Source organism: Podarcis cretensis (genome assembly GCF_951804945.1).
Source record: "Podarcis cretensis genome assembly, chromosome: 1".
NCBI classification, from domain to species: domain Eukaryota; kingdom Metazoa; phylum Chordata; class Lepidosauria; order Squamata; family Lacertidae; genus Podarcis; species Podarcis cretensis.
The window spans coordinates 74172428-74194866 of NC_137170.1; the positions used below are offsets into that span (position 1 = coordinate 74172428).

General features: G+C 39.6%; 1 protein-coding gene across 3 annotated transcripts in view; it reads right to left on the reverse strand.

The window, feature by feature from the left end:
* The window catches only part of ABCC8 (ATP binding cassette subfamily C member 8), a 57424-nt gene extending 34985 nt beyond the window's left edge, over positions 1-22439 (reverse strand). For all 3 annotated transcript variants that reach the window (XM_079965713.1, XM_079965712.1, XM_079965711.1), the window contains exons 1-12: positions 22145-22439; positions 19908-20049; positions 17178-17299; positions 15174-15340; positions 14269-14511; positions 13554-13745; positions 9290-9454; positions 8521-8676; positions 6583-6717; positions 5995-6157; positions 1533-1573; positions 108-253 (exon numbers count right to left, since the gene is read on the reverse strand). In XM_079965713.1, the coding sequence (XP_079821839.1) occupies positions 108-253; positions 1533-1573; positions 5995-6157; positions 6583-6717; positions 8521-8676; positions 9290-9454; positions 13554-13745; positions 14269-14511; positions 15174-15340; positions 17178-17299; positions 19908-20049; positions 22145-22343 (1871 nt within the window). In that variant the 5' untranslated portion in view covers positions 22344-22439. The remainder of the gene's footprint in view (positions 1-107; positions 254-1532; positions 1574-5994; positions 6158-6582; positions 6718-8520; positions 8677-9289; positions 9455-13553; positions 13746-14268; positions 14512-15173; positions 15341-17177; positions 17300-19907; positions 20050-22144) is intronic.

Below are 22439 nucleotides of genomic sequence, written 5' to 3' on the forward strand. Positions count from 1 at the left end.
TCAGTGAGTCTAATTAGAGTGCAAAAGCATTGGACAGATACCACAAGCTCTTAAACACTGCAGTAAGAAGCTTCATTTGTAAGACAGAGACACTCCAGAAACCCTACCTTACAAGAGCTTTGACTGTGGATCTAACCACACTGGAGAGCAGGAACAGTGGTGTGACAAGGATGTGAAAGAGGGAGAGTGAAGCAAAGGCCACCGAAGGAGAAAAGTCAGCATTTTCAAACAGGTGGGCATGGACCACAAATGTCTTTAAAAGAAAAGACAGCAAAATAAATTATTTCAGCCACCTCTTATATTAAAGGTACAAATGCAGTGAAAATATTTAGCTGCACTTCAAAACCCCTAATGATCAGGAGGAGACATTATGCAACTAAGCACTGCAAAATCTGTGAGGCAGACTTAATATACATTTAACTATCAGCTATAAATACAACAATTATATAAGAGCTTTCCCCATTATAAAAGCAAATAAAGAAGAAAAGAATGCATATTGAAGAAATAGAATTATGTCCCTCTGAAAGTCCAGAGCAGCATAAAGTTACTCTCAAAGATGCATCTTGGAGCAGAACTAAGGCAAGAGTAATATTGAAGGATGTTTGTGGTTGCCCTAGTACAATCTATGCATGGTAACAAAAGTCTCCAATTGGATTCCCTTACTGGATTGGCTCCTGCATGCACCAAAATGGTGCCATCTAAAGGAAAGTGTCAGTGGGAGTGGCCTGAATCCATTTCTTAGGTTCTGTATGGCCTGTGTGTTGTAGAATAGAATCAATTACAGGGGAGACAACACATCTTGTATGGAGATTACTTTCTAGAGCAGGCACCCCCAACCTGCAGCCCTCCAGATGTTTTGGCCTACAGCTCCCATGATCCCCAGCTAACAGGACCAGTGGTCAGGGATGATGGGAATTGTAGTCCAAAACATCTGGAGGGCGAAGGTTGGGGATACCTGTTCTAGAGCTTTTGAAATAACGTGGTAACTGGTCTGTGTGTACTTAGCCATCATCACTCTGTCAGCTTACGTGATAAGAGGACAGAACTTAAATACACAAGCACAGGAGAATGCTGAGAGAACAGTGATACATGCTGCAAAATGTATCATTGAAGTCCATATTTAAGATCCAAACAGGCCACTGAAGATCTAAACAGCAGTAAGATCTAAATATCAGTAAAGTGATATTACAGACATTCAAGAAAAATCTATTCATACGTAAAATAAGATAAAGTACACACACACACAGTTCCCAAATAACAAATTGCTCTCCATTGTGATTTAACTCTCCATGCTTTCTGTAATTCTGCATACACATAATTGAACATCATTTTGTGTCACATCTATTTCAGTTTTCAAATGCATCTGTTGAAGGACAAGATAGCAGTACATAAAGTTAATATTTTATTAGTAGAGTGTAATTTAAAATGAACTAGAGAAGGAATAATGCATTTGTAACCAACAGAGGGTTTTGTAGCTACACTCTTCTCTAAATGTTAAAATATATCTACATTTTTAACAGTAAAATACTTACTATAAGAACAGCTGCAATAGGTATTGCTGCATTCATGAAAACTGCAAGTAAAACAAATATATTTTACCGATTCTTTCAATATACTTAGGCTTCATACATCTCTACATGCATTTCACTTTTGTATCTATAACAGTTCTTTCTGGTTTTATTTTTCTTTTTATCTGCCTAGGTTTCATCCTGTCTTGCTTGGATGCTGCCCTTTTAGTTAGGATATACTGGAACTGTCATTATAGTGTTTTGAGTTAGTGGGGGATCCCCCAGATCCCTGGGTGCCAGGTTCCCCCCTCCTAGATTCTTGGATGCTGGGGTTTAATCAGAGCTGAAAAGCTGAGCTTGTTTTTCTGTCAGACAGAGGGACAAACGGAGATGATGGCCCTGTCTTTAATCCATCTATAAGACAAAAGACCCTGCAGGTAAACAAGGGGGAGGTTGCCAGGGCAATGTGGGTGTGATGCCACACAGAAAAAGTTGTCCCTTTACACCAGGCATCTCCAAAGTCCGTTTTGGGGGCCTAATCCGGTCTGCCGGTCAATTTAATCCGGGGGTAAAATCCTAAAAAAAGCTTGGCAACTTCGATCCTAAAAAAACTAAAAAAAGCTGAACAACTTTGGTTGGCCCTCACGTATGTTCACTTAATCATCAAATCTGGCCCTCTTTACACAGATGGGATTTTTTTGGCAAGGTGTTATAGGAACAAGAAGGAGGAAATAGGGAGGAGGCTGGGGGCCATAACTTTGGATCCAAGCTCACTGAAGCTAAGAGAGAAGCAATGTGGGACACTCCTGGGATGTAGTGCTCCACTGAAGGCTCCAGGTGTTTTTGCTGGCATCCATATGCCTCAAGAGACAATGGAGTGCACCTCTGGGGGTGAAGTCAAACCACCCTGTTAACAGCACTGAAGTGACTGTAAATATGTGTAAACTAAACCAGATATTAGCTCCACAGTGCCTTGATTCCACAATGGAAACTCAACACAGGGTGAGTGCCTGGTACCTCCTGGAATTTTGCTGCCACTCAGCAGAGATTGGGGGTGGCATGTAATAATACAAATGAATAATGGCAATAAAATAAAAAGTAGTCATTTCCTGGAAACATTAACCTGACCTTCTGTGTACCCAGAACACAACGGCTTTCCCACTGTGCCTAGTCAAATCACTAGGCTTTTAGAGGTTATTATCCCCAGATGGCTGGGGAATGGAACAAATGCTTTTTTGCCTTGGGTTCACTTTTAAATTTGTCATTAACAAAAATTATCTCCTGTAGTGTGACTAATTATTCCTTCATAAGCATTGCCCAAACTTCTTACTAATTTGAGCAAGCAGTAACCATGTCTAATTACTCAATGTATCTCAACAACAGAATGAATTTCTGGTGTTTTGTTTGACTTCTTGGTTCATTCTGTAATCTTATTGCAGCAGCTAAATATAAACAGGAAATGTTTCAAAATTCAGTGAAATTAGCTGCAGATTGTGCAGAATGAGAGATCATCACCAGCAATACAATCCTTCAGTCTTCAATAATAATATAAACATGAATCTCAATGTCCTTTGATTTGATTATGTATTATTTTACATGATCACCATCCATAAAATTGGAGTTTCCACATCACTGTTCACACTTACTTGGAAATAAGCCCATTGAACATCTGAATAGACATGCATATTGGACTAACTGCACATAAATCAGAGCATGGTGTCAGCCTCTCAGATCAGCTTGCCATCAGTTCAGAGCTGCCAAGCACTCATATTGAAAGCTGGCACCACATGCCCATGTGGATGGTAAGGGTTGGGGTTCTAAATAGTTGCTTAATTTGCACTGTCATTTAAACATTATTTATTGTGTATGGTTTGGGGCAATCTATATGGTAAGAGTAAACTTTATGTGCCCTCGTGTGAACTGGTCCAAATTCTTGTTGGGTGTGTGTGTATTTACATGGTAGCATGGTTCCAAAGGAAGCTCTTCCTGGCATGCACATACTTTTCAGGACAGGCATATGTGGGCAGACATTTAAATATTGCATCAGGGAAGAGAGTTTCAGCCACCAGCCACAGGCATTTAAATTGGCCCTCAGAGGCTTGCCAGGAAATGCAAATCAATTACTGTACTATTAAATGTTTGTCTCCTCATTTTCACATTATTTCTTTAAGAACTTGAGATTCTTTCAGACCTGGTTTCATTGGCAAATGCAAAACACAAATGCAAAACCACTATAAATTATGGATTGTAAATGAAACACAATTTATGTCTATCATTCTATTTATACCTTTTTAAGTGGGGGAAAAACAACTATTTCTGTCTCCCTTACAGTATCAAATTCTGAACTGGTATAAAACCAGTTTTTTCTTCAGTGACAGTCTTGATTTAAATAAGCAAGTGACACTGACTAGTGACTCAGCTATACAGCTGCAACTAAAAATATATAAAAAAATTAAAAAGTTGTCCAGTAGCACCTTAGAGACCAACTAAGTTTGTTCTTGGTCTGAGCTTTCGTGTGCATGCACACTTCTTCAGATACCGACTAAACTAAAGCTGCAACTGAAACATTTTAAGTGTGCTTTAAGTGCAACATACAATGTGACACTAGATGGCAATGGCGAGCCTTATGGAAAATTCAATGTGTTTTTAAAAAGCACTCTCATAATGGTTTTTATATGTGTGTAGATTCCACCTAAGTGAGATGCTGCTGGACTAAGGCTGAAGGAAATGTGCTTATAGCTCAAAAATAATGAGGCCAGTGACTTCATGCTCAAACCTGCCATATGAGTACAGCAGTACCTTGGTTCTCGAACTTAATTCGTTCGACTCCCGAAACCATTTGAATACCAAGATGCGTCTTCTGATTGGCTGCAGGAGCTTCCTGCACTCAAGCAGAAACTGTGGAAACCACATCAGATGTTCAATTTCTAGTAAACGCTTGCGAACCAGAACATTTACTTCTGGGTTTGCAGTGTTCGGAAGCCAATTTGTTCGACGACTAAGCTGTTTGGAAACCAAGGTACCACTGTATAAATTTTGTTCATAACTTAAGGCTGTGATCAGGCTCCAAACACGGAGAGAACCATATGCGCATACAGTTTGCATGAGGGTGGCCTCTGTTCCTACCTTAAAAGGAAGATGCATATGTCAAAGGGCATGGCCTACTGCTGTGCTTCTGTTCACAGCCAAACATATTCACTGGGGGCTCATCCAGACCTCCTTTTGTGCCAGACTTTCTAGGCACGTGTCTGAGCTTTAAAATTCTGTGTCCAAGCAGTTTTTTGTTTTGTCCTGGCAGTTTCCCCGGACAACTGGCATTTTACCACTGAATTGGAGCCAATGGCAATCCATAGAAAACCGGATTGCCCTTTGCTCTGATTCAGCATTAAAACATGGGTTTTCCTGGGGAAAGGACTAGGACAAGAAAACCAAACCAAACCCTGGGCATGTGCCTAGAAACGCAGCAGAAAAGGAAGTCTGGATGAGCCCTAGCACTGAGTAGATCAACTGAAAAGGACTTTAATTGTCAAGGCCATAGTGAGCAGCTCTATACTATTTGTGGCAATCATTTCTGTCTCAGATACACCCATGTTATAAGGCACAGAGGCTGGATCTAGACACATCCAAAAAAAGGTTTCAGGAAAATGCGTTGAAAACCTCATAATGGGAAATCACGTTGGCGAAAGATGGAAGTCTACAGCACCATCTGGTGTCACAGTGTTATAACACATTTAAAATGCTTTTTTTTAAAAAAAACTAATGTAGCTGAGTCCAGACACATAATTGTAACATTTAAAGAATGAGGTAGAAATAATATAATATGTGAACTCTTTAATTTTTCATGATGGTCCCATGTTATATCTTACAAACATTGCTATACTGCCTTCATTAAAAACAATCCCATAAAATAATAACCCCATTAGTATTTTGAATCAAGATTTAGTGTCATAAATTTATGACACTTGTACTAATTCAATATCTTGAAACTTTAAAGCATTGCTTTTCAAAAAGCAGATACATGTAAGGGCAGTACATTCCAGGAACCTTTACCAACTATCCTTTTCTCATGGGAGTCAGCTACATGGATTTTTTCCCCTTCTTTGACCTCAACTGCTCAGGAAGTATTAATTATACTGCAAAGGGCATAGGAAAGTCAGAGGCTAGGGTATATATATGGTGCTTGGACACGGACCTTTAATTCAGGGACTGTGCCTGGAGAGAGTGGAGGAAGGGTAAGTATAGATAAACCCAAACTCTAGTTCAGACTCTAGTTCCTGCATTCAGTTGCCAGGAGGTTCTATACTTAAATGGATTGCATAAACCTTTCCCAAACACAATAAAATGTATTTGTGCTACTGGCAGTTCTGCTGGTATATTAGAACTGGAAATAGACTCTAAACCCTGCAGCACCTTTAAATGGCAAGTGCACTCATAGTTATGCTGAGACAAAAACTGATCCTGGGACAAAGTCAAGCAATATACTTACTTGATATGGAGGTATAGAGAGCAAAAGCTCTGAGGCTAGTCATTTCTTTTTGCCGGGTTTCCTCCACACTGCTGTGAAATATGTGTTCCCAGGCGTAGAGCTTAAGGAGTTTTATGCCTCGAAGCATTTCATTTGTTTTCTTAAGCCTCTCATTGGAATATTCCTGAACCATTGACACAAACATTAATTTAAGGAGGATTATTGCAACACTGCAGCATACTGTGTTATCTAAGGATACACGCTATGCTAATACAAATTGACCACAGATGTTCTTGCATGCTATACACAATATAGAACTTGCGTGTTCTGCTTTCCAGTAAAACCCATTACTTGCTCTTCAGTTTCACTTTGATATCTCTGGATGGGAGGTTATCCTTGCACATGGAAGTATTTATGTGTATTTAATTTCAAAGATTTTTATGCTGCCTTTCAGCATAAGCTTACAGGATGACTGGAATAATGTTGACAGAACTTACCTTGAAGCAGAATTTTCTGTGTTGATATTACGCAAAGCATATTGTTCCTACAGTAGTGTATCTCCATGGACATATACCCATAACCTAAAAGGACACGCCTGAAAAGACTTACCAATGTGCTTCTTTGAGCTTGTGAAAGTTTTGTGGCTACAAAGTACTGAACAGGTGCAAGCACTATGATCACTGCAGCTCCAATTAGGGCACTGATTCCAAGCAGGTAGTAGAGTAGAATGACTCCTACAATAATCTGGGATAACAAAAAACAAAAAAAGAAAAAAGAAAAGAAGAAGAAGGGACACCGTATTTCCCAACCAATACAAAGTAAAGAATGACCAGGAGTTGGATGCTATTAGGTAATCTGTATTAAGGGACAGAATTTTAGCAATCCATTAGTCCCAAATCTGACTCAAAAGTCTCATAAACTCCAAATCTTCATTGAGACATTACTACAAACAGCACTTTTGGGGGTGAACTACTGTTAAAAATCAAAATGATTCACTCAATGTACAAGATTTTATAGGTTGCGGAAATGTTTAGGGAAAGAGTTTGAAATTCCCTGAAGCAAATGATATTGATTTTAAAATCTAAAATTTGCTCTAGTAGCAGCAGGCAGCATCTCCTGATTTCATTCATTTAGCCACCCATTAGGATAGGGGTAACAAAAACAATCTATCATTCAAATGGAACCCTGAGGCTGAGAGATCCAGCTTGCTTCTGAAGAGTGAGTGGGAAGCTAAACTATTCCTTCCTGCACAGCCACCTTCCCTTCAAAACAAAAGTGGCAAACATTTGTTTGAAAGCATGCTTAAGAGCATGTAGTCTGGCTCAGCGGTGGAGCATCTGCCTTGTATGCCGAAATTTCAGATTCAGTCCCCAGCATTTCCAGGTGGGACTGGGAGAAGCATCTGTCTCAAACTCTGGAGAGCATCTGCCAGTCAGGGTAGACCATACTGAGCTAGCTGGACAAATGGCCTGACTGTATTCAACAAAGACAAAAGCATTTTTAGATTGCATGTTCTCAAAAACCACAAGAAGTTCAGATTTTAACTGTCCCAGTTGACACCTGTCCTATTGTATGTTCATATACATGAACAGTTGTACCTCGGAACTTGAACGGAATCCGTTCTGGAAGTCCGTTCAATGTCTGAAACGTTCGGAAACCAAAGCTCCTGCAGCCGATCAGAAGCTGTGGAAGCCCCGTTGGACGTTCAGTTTCCAAAAGAACGTTCAAAAACTAACACTCACTTCAGGTTTTCGATTGTTTAGGAGCCGGAACGACATTAACAGTTGAAATGTAGCAGAAGTTGGTGAGGTAGCAGAGGCAATGAATAAAAATAGGCAGCTGCCACTTATTGACATCCAAGGGTTAAGGCAGCCACCATATTTTTACCTCTTTCAGACTAAAAGCACAATCCAAACCCCAACTACTGAGTGGTGATGCTTTTCAGAACACTGTGGCCACTGCCATATCTGCAGTCCTGCCATCAATGGTGGTTGGGCAAGAAGAGCAGAGGTAGAACAATCCGTGAGCCATGACTGGACCCAATGCGCTCATGTGATGGCAGCCAAACTGGCTCAGGAGCCAATGGCTCCAAGTCGAGCTAAACCCCTTCCCCATTCTTCCTTTAGAAGGCCCCATTTGGTGGCTTCTGCTGGCGGCTGCTGGAGGTGATCCTGCTGGCGACACTTTCACCCACCCTTTTGGTGGAAGGCCACCTTAGCCAGGCAGAGGCAATTCTGCTTCAGCTCAGTACAAGGGCTTATTACTGTTACTGTTACTATTACTATTATTATTACTCTTGCAACTTAATGACAAGGAGCCACAGCTTTGTTCTTTCCTCAGCTTATTTTAAATAACAACCATTTTTTTAAATAGACGTGCATTTCCCCAGCAACAATATTTTGAATATCATGTGTCTCTATATCCCAGTCTCTCTATCCTACACAAGTACTCTGTTGTGCCACATACTGATTCCCTGTAATAACTCTCACACACCAAATTTATCTCCATTTACATGGACTAAAGTTATATGGACTTTAATTTCCTTACCTGCACTGGCATAGCCCAAAGGTTAGGGCACAGGAAGAAAAACCACATCAGCTGGTTTGTATCTATAGCAACCAGGTTACAGATCTGACCTGAAGTCATTTCTCCCATGGACATGTTGGAAGTTGACAGCCGCATAATCTTATTGTAAATTTTAGTCTAGAATGAGAAATTTTTTATTTAAGAATTTATAAACCATTTCCCACTTAAATGTTTTTGAGCTGGTGTACACATGTTTCATGTGATAGAATAAGTGGCTTTTAAGCTTACAAATAAAGAATGATTGCTTATTTGAAATATAGGGTGTTAATGGTGTTTTATTTTTAGAGTACAGGAACACAAGCTATGTTTAATAAGTCAGATGTCATCTATCAATCACAGAGGACCCATAAGACAGCTGCAGGCTTCTGTAGGAGAAAACAAGGATATGAAATATTGTCACATAACCAGGAGACTATAGAACAAAGCAAAATAACATCCTGGCATGTCAGGAGAATCCTGGCATACCTGGAGATAAGGTGATTTTATGGGATATAGACTATATGACTTTAAATTGAAGCATGATTCTATTTTATGCACAAATCAGATACTGTCCATATGGTTTATTATTTTTCAAAAAAAATTATTTTTTTGACCCAAGTTTGTTTAAGCTTTTCTTTCTTTCTTTTTCTTTTGATTGGTGGAGTTTGTTAGAAACATGCTCCTTTACTCAAAAAGTTAAGAAGTGATTGTATAGCCCATTAGGTAAAAGTTTCTGGATTATCTGAAATACCTGTATTGCTCCTCTTAGGTTAATTCCTGTTTCAATGGCAACATAGTACGATGCTTGGAGAAAAGTTCTCTGCAACAGAAGGGCAAAGAAAAGGAGGACTGCCAATACATAAGCATTGGCCAGGAATTCTTGGGATGAAATGAAGTAAACACCAAGTATTTCAATCTGTTGGGGGGGGGGAGAGAAGAAGGCAATTCAGAATTAATTTTGCTTCTGTATAATTCTTTATATAAATAGAGTTCTCAAACATTTGAAACTGCAACAATGACTTGAATAAAATATTTCAGCGATTCAGACAATCCTTTTATTGAAATGAGAGACAATGCTAGGAAGAACCAAAGAGAAAGTCAAGACTGAAGACCAAATGGCAGGTCAGTGTTATCAGAAAGATAATGATGTCCAGAAGCCCTTGTATCCTTTCCTGTCCAGGAGGATTCAATGGTCAGCCCGGGTGGGTGGAGTCCAGGACCTAGGTGGTTCTCCAGATGCTCTTGGACTACAACCCCCACCATCCTTGACCACTGGCCATGCTTGCTGGTGTGGATAGGAGCTATAGCTATAGGAGTTGCAACCTCCAGTCTGGTAGCTCACCATATATGGGACCCACACCAGATCAGAACCTCTGGAAGCTCCTGACATGAGTCCCCAGCCAAGGACTGTCCATACTGGGTTGCCACCTCAATAAAGTCCAAATGTGAGTGTTGAGAAGGTGACTATCTGATCATAGCAATGAGATCTTGGCATTCCTAGTCCTTGAACCATCTGTCTCCAGGGCAGTACAGAGAATAAATTATATCTCCCTCCCTACATGTATCCAGCAAGACATCATGTGATAAATAGTCATTATAGAACACAGTACTGTAAATACTCAGAGGAGCTCTGAAATCTCCCTTGGCCTATCCAGAACTATGCAACTTTGCAACCTGAACACAGACTTAGCCAGACAACCTATCAAAGATATGTATCTACTTGCTTTTCTTAACAAGATACATGGTATCTTTCAGAAGCATAAAACATAAGCTTTAAATCTGGAGGCAAGAAATTTAGATATTCTCAAAATTAAGCCTGTCATGGCAGTTAAAAATGTAGCAGCTCTTTTGAACATTTGATCTTCATAGATGATTATATATAACATGATCACTTGCTGGTTCCTCAGCAGTAGAAAAGCAATGTTAAACACAATGAGAGAACGGCAGTGACAGAAGCTTAGCATTTGAGGTTTACTTGTCAAGACTTAAGTAGCTGCCCTTGAGAGATGCTAAGGAGACTGCATGTGATGTGGTATTAGTTTTTGTTACAGTACTCTTATCAAGAATAACCTTGAGAAGTAGATATTCAAGAAGACCAAGTTCTCCAAGATGACTTTGTTTCACTGGCTATTGGAAAATGAGAGAATTTTTTTTTGGAATGTATATACTCAGTCCTGTGCCTGCATTAGAAAGAGGTTTCCACAGTGCTCAGCAGTGCTCTGTTTCCCTTCCTCCTCCCTCAGCATCCATCTTGGGAACCTTCAATATCTTACTCCAGAGAGGAAGAAAGCAAGAGCTAGATAGTAATAAGGGAACCAAAAATCCCCACAATGACCCAACATCCTTCATGAAGCCGTGTACTTGCACCAAGAGAACAAAGGGGTACACAGCTCTATTGAGCCCCATGGAAATCTTGTAATGTGTAATTCTTGTGCCCATAGGGGGCTGCACCTTGCTTATAGAATCTGATCAGATAAACTGATGATCCAAATTGCACATAATGTCATCAAATTGGGGAAAGATATGTTCAAAACCAAGGTGTTTCATGTTGGGGAATAAAGGAAACATAATCCTTTATGATTTGTGGGAAATTATTCAAGATGGTGAAATAGACAATTCTGTTAGAATTTGATTAACCGTCTGAGAAGCTGTTAACCCTGGTTTAAATGGTAATGTTATTTACTATATCACTTTTCCTCCCTAAGGTAAAAGTTTGAAAGTTTGTATCCTTTCAAATATATGTTGTTTTGATTTGGCTAGCAATCAGCTTCTTTGTGTCTCAAAATCTATTCCTGAACTACTGACAAATTAAAAGTAATCTATAGATATATGAATGGTATATGCTTTTATTTTAGAATGTATTTTGCTTAAATATTTACCTACGCCAGGGGAGAGGTAAGATCCACCACAAATGATGTGTTTAAAAGGCATATGAGAGGAATGTGACATACCATCAATATGCAGAAGGTTAGACAAATTACACTGAATTCTGATATCAGAGAATATTTTTCTAGGTGGACATTTATATTAATATGAAAAGTGCATAACATAGCAGCTATAATAAAATTTCATTCAGTCCAATTCCCTATGAACACTCCTGACAGGAAGTCATCCAAGACTTTGCTTGAAAACTTCTAATGAGTCTGCCACCTTCTAAAGTAGCCTGTTTTGTTGTTGAACTGCACATACTAGCATGGAGTTCTTTCTAATACAGTGGTATCTCAGGTTAAGAACTTAATTTGTTCTGGAGGTCCATTCTTAACCTTAAACTGTTCTTAACCTGAGGTACCACTTTAGGTAATGGGGCCTCCTGCTGCTGCTGTCGCGCCACCACTGCACGATTTCTGTTCTCATCCTGAAGCAAAGTTCTTAACCCGAGGTACTATTTCTGGGTTAGCAGAGTCTGTAACCTGAAGCAAGTAGAGTGCAAGTTCCACCTGCAATGGTATTTACATGCACCAAAAAGAACTCTTCCCAGGTAGGTTACCCAACTGTATCTTCTGATCAATTGCATGGAAGAAGGGACAGTTCTATCACCTGTGGCTGGATATTGAGATCAAGGGTTTTAGTCCCACACACACTGTAAGCATTAACTAACTTATCAATCCCATAATATTTGTGTTATCTCTACAATAGCTTTGTGAATAACTTTTGTTAATAATGTAATTTTCATTGTCTGCACCTTTTTCATTTTATTTTCCTCTGACCTCAGTGTTTAGAATCCCAGCCTCTGCAACTACAGTGGTACCTCAGGTTAAGTACTTAATTCGTTCCGGAGGTCCGTACTTAACCTGAAACTGTTCTTAACCTGAAGCAACACTTAAGCTAATGGGGCCTCCCGCTGCCGCCGCGCCACCGGAGCACAATTTCTGTTCTCATCCTGAAGCAAAGTTCTTAACCCGAGGTACTATTTCTGAGTTAGTGGAGTCTGTAACCTGAAGCGTATGTAACCTGAAGCATATGTAGCCCAAGGTACCACTGTATGTGCATACCGTATATATCGGCAACTTAGGAAAGTACTTCATGCATCTGATGGAGATGAAAGCTTTTGTGGCAACAGATAGAACTTAGTCTTTAAGGTGCCACAAGGCTCACTGTTGTTTTTGCTGAAACACACAATCCTTCAGGTAATATGTTTATTTTTCATTATTCAGCAATGAATAATTTCTGGGTCAATATGCTGAACTTCAGTTCTTGATGCTTCCCAGCTACAGCATAGAAAAGGTAACCCCTTGAAATGTCTCCAGTAAGTACACTAACATACTGAAGGAAGGATGAAAACAGCAGCATATTGATTGATTTAGAAACATAAAATTAGTTCTTCATCCTCAGCATAGGATATCCATTTCCATTCCATTATTGCAGCAGATGCAAACCCATTAACAACAGTAGAAGTCTTTCAATCAAACTGGCTTGTTTATGAGTCTTTTAAAAGAGACTGTGATGCATTAACTAGCAATAAAATCACACCATGTTGTTAGTACTAATTCATAACCACATGCTTGCTTTGGCTCTGTATTCTGCAGAAGAACTGCTTCCTCCTCCAATCCCTGCAGAGTAACCCAGAAAATCAGTCTTCATTTTTTTATTGAATATAATGTCCTGAGATAATAGCATCCCCATGTGTGCTTGTATTTTATCTTTCTAAAGATTCTGATGGAAATTCTTTGTCACAGTGAAATCTGCTTTTTTGTTACTTCTACTTAAAAAGATACTGTTTAGAGCATCTTCCTTTCCACTCTTCAGCTTCTTCAGTATAGAATTTGAGGTGCTAATCTATAGAAACCTTTCTTGCTTAAATACATCCCTGCTCAAGTTAGTCATGTGTTTAACTTTAACACTTGGGCCCACAAAAGCACGGGATTAACACGGTACTATTTTGTTTATGGCTACCCTTTTATTGGCTTAAGTGCCACATTCACCTTTGGCCAACTGTGTAAGAAAGTGAGCTTGACAATACTATGTTAAGAGAAGGCTAATATAGAAGTTAAATAATAACAATACAAAAATAGTACCTTGGGGCGGAAGGTGTTGTTGCTGCATTCTCCAACATGGTGAACAATTCCAGAGATACACAGTGGGCCAGCAAATCCAAGCAGATCTGCCAGAATACGGAAAGTGCTGCTTAGGACCAGTGGTCTTCCGAAGGCATTACAAAGGGCACGCCAGATAGACTTGGATCCTTGTGGATTTGGAGTGTTTTTATTCTGCAATATATATAATTTAAAGAAAAATTGCTTTGAATGGGAAGAATGTAATATTCCAAAGTGATAAATGACATTCACAAATCATTTTCATAAGCCTCTCACTTGACTTACCAATTTATCGTTAATTTTTAAAGTACCTAAAATTTACTTAGCACCTCACACAGCTCTACCATCTAAAAGACATAGCACAAAAGGAAAAGTGGGGGGAATAAAAAACACAAGCAAATATGCACCGATGGAATAATTGTGCTGTTACAAACAGTGCATTTAAAGCTGAGCCAAAGAAACAAATACTAGTAAAAAATTTCTTACATAAAAGGATTTTAGACACCAAACAGTTTGAGAACATCGTGGGCCAAATTTCCAATCCTTATTCATTTTGATAGGTGCTGAAGAGAAGTGAGACAGTTTTCTACCAGATTGTAGGCATGAGCATTCCATGGCATGCATAGAGCTCTTCTGCCTGCATTCATCATGTTTAAAGCCAGAAACACAGTTGTGGGTAATCCTTTTCTACTCATACCTTTGGAGATTCAAAGGCCTCATTCAGACGCATGTAATTTGTCAAAGCTCTCATGGCAATAGGCAGCTTTCCTATGGCTTTCAAGTCTATTGGTTTCTTGTGAGCTGTTTTAATGAATGCATTCATCCACCAGTAAGTTCCTTTGGACAACAAATTCACAAAAGGTTGCAAGAATCTGACTCCAAGATCCTGAAGGTCCTCAGGAGGCTTAACTTCCTTGGGCGTTTTGAAAAAAACGTATCTCTAAACAAAGGCAAAAAGAATCTTAGGCAAGTCAATGGAGAGGGGGGCAGGAATAATAGGATACTGTAATATGTATTGTCCTCTGTCCAGGAAGACCAGGCTGCCATGGATTTTAAGGCATGTATTTTCAATTGATTCCTCACCTTCCAGTATCTCAATGCTTGACAAACAGTACAGTATAGATTTGGCAGGGCACTGCTGTGTTTCTGGAGAGAACATATTTCTTAAGCAATATTTTATCCAGGGAGTCAGAATTAAAGGCCATCATGGACAGGATCCAGCAACATTAAACACATTCAAATTGCAATTACATCTTAGTAGTGCTGCATACTATAACTTGGTGCTCCTGATGCTCAAGGAGATGGCAGAGGAAGGGGAAAGGAACAATGTCAAATTACTTGAGCTTAATTATAACTAGCATGTTGGCTTACAAAGCTGTATATGGCCAAATTTATTTTCACCAGGAGGCATGGAAAAGAACATGACTGAATTGGAACTGACTGGATGTCATTCTAATATTCCACCTCCTCCTAAGAAAATGTATATGGAAACCTATATTCATGGGACTTCAGAAATACTAGTACGTTCAAGATGCAGTTACTAATGGACAACATTAACAACTTTGCTTTTAACCATCTAAATTATCAGGAAATGCAACTTACCCTTACCCTGATGACATTAAATTCTACAAGAAGCAACATTCCATAAAGAACTACTAAGAATCCTGTGAGGCAGAATCGAAGCTGGCGAGGTCCAATATTATTATCACAAAACTTTACAAATTTGATGGTTTTGGTTATAAAAGCTAAAGTCCAATAGACTAGCAAGGCTGTTGAAAGAAGAATAAAGCACTGATCAGAACAGCACTTCAAAGTTAAAGAAGGCAAATAAAATTACAAGATGTTTAGCAAATGTAAGTGTTTAGCAAATTAGATTTCTATAATGTTGGAAATTCTGAAGTTTTGACTAAGCTTACAACCACAAAGATAAGTAATCAATATAAGCATTCTCAGGCAGTAACTGTCTCTGGCATTGATTTGTACCTGCTTTATACAGTTTCAGTTGAGTGTGCCGAATGTACTTGGTGAAACTTTCAAATATGTGTGTGTGTGTGTGTGTGTGTGTGTGTTTGAGAGAAAGAAATTCTGACTAACTCCTACACAAGCTTCCCTGTAAATATTCCCTTGTAAATATTCTCATTCTCTTTCCAAGCCCCATTAACAAGAACATGTTTTTAAATAGCTCCCGGTGACTTCTGCCTCACACAGCCAAGCCTTCATGTGCTGTACTGTAATTTGCCCTGTAGAGCAGGGAATTTTTGCAATGGCACCAGAACCTGAAAAGAAAAGGTTTAGTGGGTGTATTGAAAGGCTTGCCACATGGAGGCAATCACCTTGGGGAGGAATGACAAGTGAGTTTGATGTATCAGTCTTCAGTATATTGATTGTAAAATAATTAATCAGCAGTCTTATTTAACATCCTTGTGACTGCTACACACGCCCAAGCACAGGCTGTTGTGCTGTTCACAGGAACTACAGGCAGCTAGTAGCTTGATGTATGTGCCAGTCAGATATAAAAACCCAAGGCTTTGGCAGAATTAGAATTGTGAGTTCAGGTTCTTCATTTGAGTGTGGGCCAGGACACAGCCAGGCAAAAAACCCTACATGAAGCAGTGCTAGTGGGGAACAGTGGACTGTGGAGAGAAATTGTGATCTGGGGAGAGTTATAGGAGCCAGAGAGAAAGACCCGGAGGGCTTTATTCTGCTGCAGAGCTGAAGTTCTTCACCATATTCTTAGATATCAATGCTATAGAAGAACAAAGTGATCCATCTTTTATTTAGGTATTTTAACTTCAACTTTCCAAACAAAGCACAGCTTCTTGTTCAGCAGATAAGACTAAGCATTGAGTTGTTCAAATAGTTAAATAAATACACATAGGAAGTGCTGGTTTTCTGACATTCAGTCTCATGAGATTAGACAGGAAAAAATGGTCATTTTCCATTTTCTCAGAGAAACATATGGGCCAAACAACTGTGGAACTATTCACATATGACACAAATTTCCTGTCAAGGGATGAGATGACTCCCATAACTATTCCCAAGGAAGCTACTTGCATCAACAGTACAAAGACACTATTTGCCAACAATTCCAGGAACATCAATTCTGTGGAGCTATTTTTTAAAAATTAAATTTATGATTGTCAAGAAAAATATCAAAGCAGTATGTGTATGGTGAATAACAGCCATGTGGCCTTAAAGCATTGGTGTTTACAACAAATAGATATTCTGGAATATGAGGTGGGACATAATTCTTAATCATGGGCACAGCCAAAGGGGAGGGGGCAGGGAGGGACAGTTGCCCCCTCCCAAATCAAGTAAATCAATGAAAATACTAACTGAGGTTCTGCCCCCCTAACATAAATCCTGCCTATGTCCATGTTCTTATTAAATAATAAATGGGGGGGGGGAGTTCATTTCATCAAAAATATTAATACTTGAAATCAGCTTTGTTAGTGGGAAACAGAGAAGAACAGTACTAGTAAGCTTTAGTTAGACAATAAAATTTCAGTTGGGGGGGCACTGAAGTGAACCTCCAGCAAGACCTAACAGACCTTTTCCTCATAACATATTCACAATTTCATATTTTTCTGTATTGTGGGTACATACCTATTAATAACTTTGGAAAATTTGATGTTTCAATGTTGTGATAGTAAACAATTGATGTGATGGCTGCTAAGAACGCCATTCCAGGTGGCATGTACAGGTGCAAATGACGAGATTCTGAATCCCTAAGTATAACAAAACACATTAATCAGAAGTACCCTGATGGAGAGTACCATGTTTGCTCTGAAGCCTACATAAAGACCCAAAGTTATTTGAACAGAGATTATGATAACACACAAAGGAATGCATGTACGGTTCAGTCACTCCAGGTGGTGTGTGTGTGTGTGTGTGTGTGTGTGTGTGTACATGTGCAAATACACACATAAAGAGTTCCCACTCCTAAGATACAAGGCTGAAGCCCAGTGAGTGGTCCCCCCCCAAAAAAAAATAGATGCAACAATGTTAGCTTTCCCATCTTTCTTTTTCAATCAACATGGAATTTATTATGTTCATGATTCATATGAGGACAGAGAAGAAAGGAAAATTTCCACGCATCACTTTAATTTTCAGTTAGGGTTCAGCCACACTTGCCCTTGTCCTGCCACTTTCCCCTGGGAAACCTGATCTTTACTGCTTCATCAGAGCAAACATCAATCCGGTTTTCTCTGGATTGATGTTCGCTCCTTTTTCTTTTTTTGCTAAAGAGTGGGTTCTTTTGCGGAAAACATTAGCGGGAAGGGCAAAACCCCTCAGACATGTGTCTAGAAAGCACGGGATAGCAAAAAAACACTTGGACCCATGCTGGATGAGCCCCAAACTGAATGGCAGCATAATCCTATGCATGTCTCCTCAGAAGTAAGTCCCACTGAGGGAATGGGTATATCATTGCAGTCTTAATGAACTAATTACTGACCAAAAAGTAAATCAGTGCACATGAAGATTTTATTCCCGTTCATAGTAAATTTGTTTAAATGAGAATATGATTGCACTTAGAACAGAAATAGTTTTATAGCTTTATATGAAATATGTTATACAACAACACTGGTTTAAGGGGCTTCCCACCTCTTTCTCTCCCTCCCCTTGACACACATAAGGAAACATAAACAAACACAATCATAAAATAATTCAAATGTGTCATAAGCACTCTGTGCAGAAAGCTCCATTTTCAGTTTGATTACCCAGCTGGGCAGAAAGTTGTATTAAGCAAGATACAATTGTCATAAATCAGATTGTGTAGACCTTTGATTATGTAGCAACTGCCTTGCTAGATCAGATCAAGGGTCTGTGTTGTCCAGTATTAATTAATAAAATTTTAAAATGGTGGACCAAATGCATTTGGGGATTCTCAGAAATACCACGAGCTTTTCTGATGACAGTACTCCCCACAGCAGTGTCGGCTTGGCACAATGTATTCTTAAAGTGAAGGGGGGGGGGTGTCTGACAAAGGTATGAGTCCAGGTACAGTGAGGAAGCCAGCTTTTCACTAGAATTGAATAGAAAGGCTATAAAATTCTATGCAGTGTGTTCATAGTGCATAAAAGAATAGACAAGTTTTAAAGGCAGAAACACTATCTTTCATTTAAGCAGATAAATGTAGATGAGAAAGGTTTCCCCAAGGATTTGCATGGATTTATTCAACCTCTGTTCTAAACCTGCCACCATTTAAACTCCCTTATATTGATTGTAAACACTACCAGAGGCCCAAAAGAGCCCAGAGGAATATTGAAAATTTAACAGTTTGACTGCTAAAGCTGTGAGCATACTATGCAGAAATTCGTCAGGAAGATATGAGCAACAGAATTTTTTATTATGTGATGTTATCTCAAGGACTGGCTGGGTGCCAAAGCCTAACATAACCTTCTGCTGCCAAGCAGACTGTTAAAAAGATAAACTGTTTGGGCTTCAAGAAGCTGTTGTAATCCCCTTTTAAATTCACTGAGTTACTTTCTGTACTGCTGATTGCTCTTCAGATGCTCTTCAGTATGTGCTAGCATTTCTTAAGTACAGGACAAGAACATCGGATAACAACAGACATTGGCTCTGATATGAACTTTCTTTCTGTGAATGGGTCCAATTTAACAGTCCTCTAATGGAGCTTCTCCCCCTTCCCCTTGCAGACTTCTACAGCAGTCTGCAGCCTCTTGCTCCAGGGAGACCCTTCGAAATGGCATTCCCACAAATGTGAATGGAGGAGCAACTTAGGATCCAAATAAATGTTTGAAATAGCTGCTACTCCAGGTTTGTTTAAGCAGCAAAACAAAATCAACTGACATTTCTAGTAATTTTAGCAACATTTTACATAATTTAAAGTATGTCATGATAGTGCTATTGGCTAAAATTATCTGAATCTCCCAATGCACAATGTATCATGTTGAGTTTTTGTTTTTTAAGGGGATTTGATGTAATTTTTATAAGTTTAGGGCTCCCTTTCAGCTGCTCTGCTTGACAGAATAGTGCAATGAAGGGTCTCATCTTGTCTCTGACTCTGGATTCCTATGACCTTTTTCATCTATAGAGGATGCAGCAAATTTTCACAAGAGAATTGGCAAACAGACAGAATGAACTGGCTAGCTAAAGATAATTTAGAGTGTATGTGTATTTGTACACACACATTCTTGGCGAGGTCTTTGGAATATCTGACACAAGTCAGTAGGTTAATCACCTCGAACACAGATTACATTTCTAACAAGCAGAGTTGGCAGTAAACAAACTTGTGTATAGCAAGTTGTGTACAAGTGCGTTAAAAATGGGAAAATATTGTGAAAATGGAAAAAAATCCAATTATGTACTTACCCATCAGACACTATACCCTCAGCTATTTCACATACCAGCACAAACAAAAGAATGAACGTCAAAATCCAGCGTAAATTGTGACCAGGAAAATGAAGCCAAGTACTGTGGTGGATATGAACTTTGGAGCTTTGACTTCCCCATCCTAAATGTAAGAAAGCAAATAATCACAATTATCCTGAGAGTTTTGTGCAGAAAAAGTGAATTAAAAAATGCATGCCCCTGGCCATTCTGAACTGGAAATAGAAGTATAGATCTTTTGCTTTTAAACATGAAATGGAAACAAAGTTAGAAACAAAACATTTGTTTAAAACATCATAATTGCATTAAGGGTCTAAAATAAGATACAAATGGGATCAAATATCCTTTATATTTAGATTCTTGTAATCTAGTTAAAAACTAAATCAAAGCAAGAACTCTGAATTTGCTCTATAGTTGGAACATCAATGTATATATGATTGAGAAACTGCACACTAGGTGCTAGTTCCACTTAAGTGAATAAGAAGGGGCTTTCCACACTAGTAGTGTAAACATACCCCAGATTCATTTTAGCAATGATTTGCATGTTGGTGTTTAATGCAGTGGATTAGGACCTGGGAGACCCATGTTCAAATAACCATTATATTATGAAATTCACTGCCTAACCCTCAGGCAGTTACTATCTCTCAGCCTAACCCACCTCACATGCGGGGTGTGATGATAAAATTGTGTGAGGAATATGTATGTCCCCTTAAACTCCTAAGAAGAATGGTGAGATATAACTAAATATCCCTCTCTCCCCCCCCCCATCAAAAATGTCTCATTAACTTCAATGAGACTTACTTTCTAGTCAGTGGGTTTGGGATTACAGCATTTGTGCAGTATAAATGACTATCTTGTGTTCAATATTTTATAGAGTGCATTGTGTATTTTTACATAGAAAGCCAGTCATACTGCCTAGGATCTTAGTTTCACCTGCCTAGGTTATCAATTTGTGCTTCTGTCTAGGCAGGAAGGGTATTGTCAGAATGGGAAGGAAGTGTGGGGGAACCTCACTGGTACACTACTCACAAATATAACACCCACAACAAAAAGTGGGAGGTAGCCTGGGGTTATACATCAAATAAGTGCATATGCTCAAAATGAGTAATCTATCTATGCATATTAAAACTTCTTTTAAAAACAAAGGTTTAGAAAACAGTGGTGAGAGGAAAGAGCTATAGCACTCTTTCTAGCAGGTGGATGTGATACTTGCAGAATCAGAGTCCTCACACCATCACTGAATGGAAAAAAATTCATATTGTCTGAAGTGCTTTGCATGATCAGACAATATACTTCTTGAAGTAAAAGACTGATTATAAGGAAACGCTGGAAATTATCAACAAGCCAGTCCTTTAGCTTTAAGGTGAATAGACATTGCCAAAGGACATCAACAACAGTGCTGAATTTGTGCATTTCTCTTACACAGCTCTTTCATTATTCCTCTTGAAAAAGAAGTCTAGAAAATTAATTTGGTTTTTTAAAACAGCATTTGTGCCATTATGTGTTCATGACCTAGAACTCTGATTCAGACTAGAGTTCTATTGATCTTCGGAAGAAATTGAATAAATAAATAAAATACAAATACATAAATGAATAAACAAATAATGGTTCACAAGCATGACTGGTAGCATGCCAGTTAAAGTTAGACATTGCCACTACAAACTACTGCTGGACCAGTAAAAAAAGTGCACATCTAGTTTTAAACTAGGGAACCTATTTTTTAAAAAAACACAAGCAGGTCCACTGCAGCAGTACTTTCTTCTTTCCTCTGTTTGACTTAAACCCTAATATGTTTGCATCCTCTCCTCTCCATAACCTTCCTTGACTTCATTCAGCCCTTTTTCAAGGCACATACGATCCATGTTCTGACTTATTCAGGACGCCAGGCAGTTGAGCTAGGTCTGCAAAAAGATGGGCTGCACTTCACACCTGCCCTTAAATAAGTGAGCGGGGCGAAGGCAGAAGGAACCCGACCTGCATTTCCTGCTGCCGCCCGTGCTTTTCCTAGGAAGATGCTCTCTAAAGCCTTTGCGTCCGAGCTAGGGAAGGATGCTGCCCCTGCTGCTGCTGGGGAAAGCAGGTCAAACACGTCGTTGCTTCCTTCGCCTGTCTGCTCGGATGGATGCCTGCGAATGAAGAGGCTCGGGCGCCGCAGACCGGGAACGCGGGAGGGAAATGTCCGCCCGGCGGCCCCGCTTCCCCAGGCGCCCCTTACTCACCTATGAAGAGAATGGGGAAGGTGATGAACAGGAGGAAAACGTGAGGCACCACGTTGAGCGCGTCCACGAAGCAGCCGTTGTTGAGCACCCCATGGTTCACCTGGTAGGCAGCCGAGTTGTTCTCGCTGCCACAGAAAGCCAAGGACATGGTGGTGGTGGTGGTGTCCGAGGGGAGCAGCGTCGAGGGGGAGGCGGACATGCACAGCAACAGAACAGGCGCGAAGACGCGAGCCGGGCCCCGGATCCTTTTCCCGCCTCTCTACCTGAGCTATGCCGCGGCCGGCCCGGCCCCCTC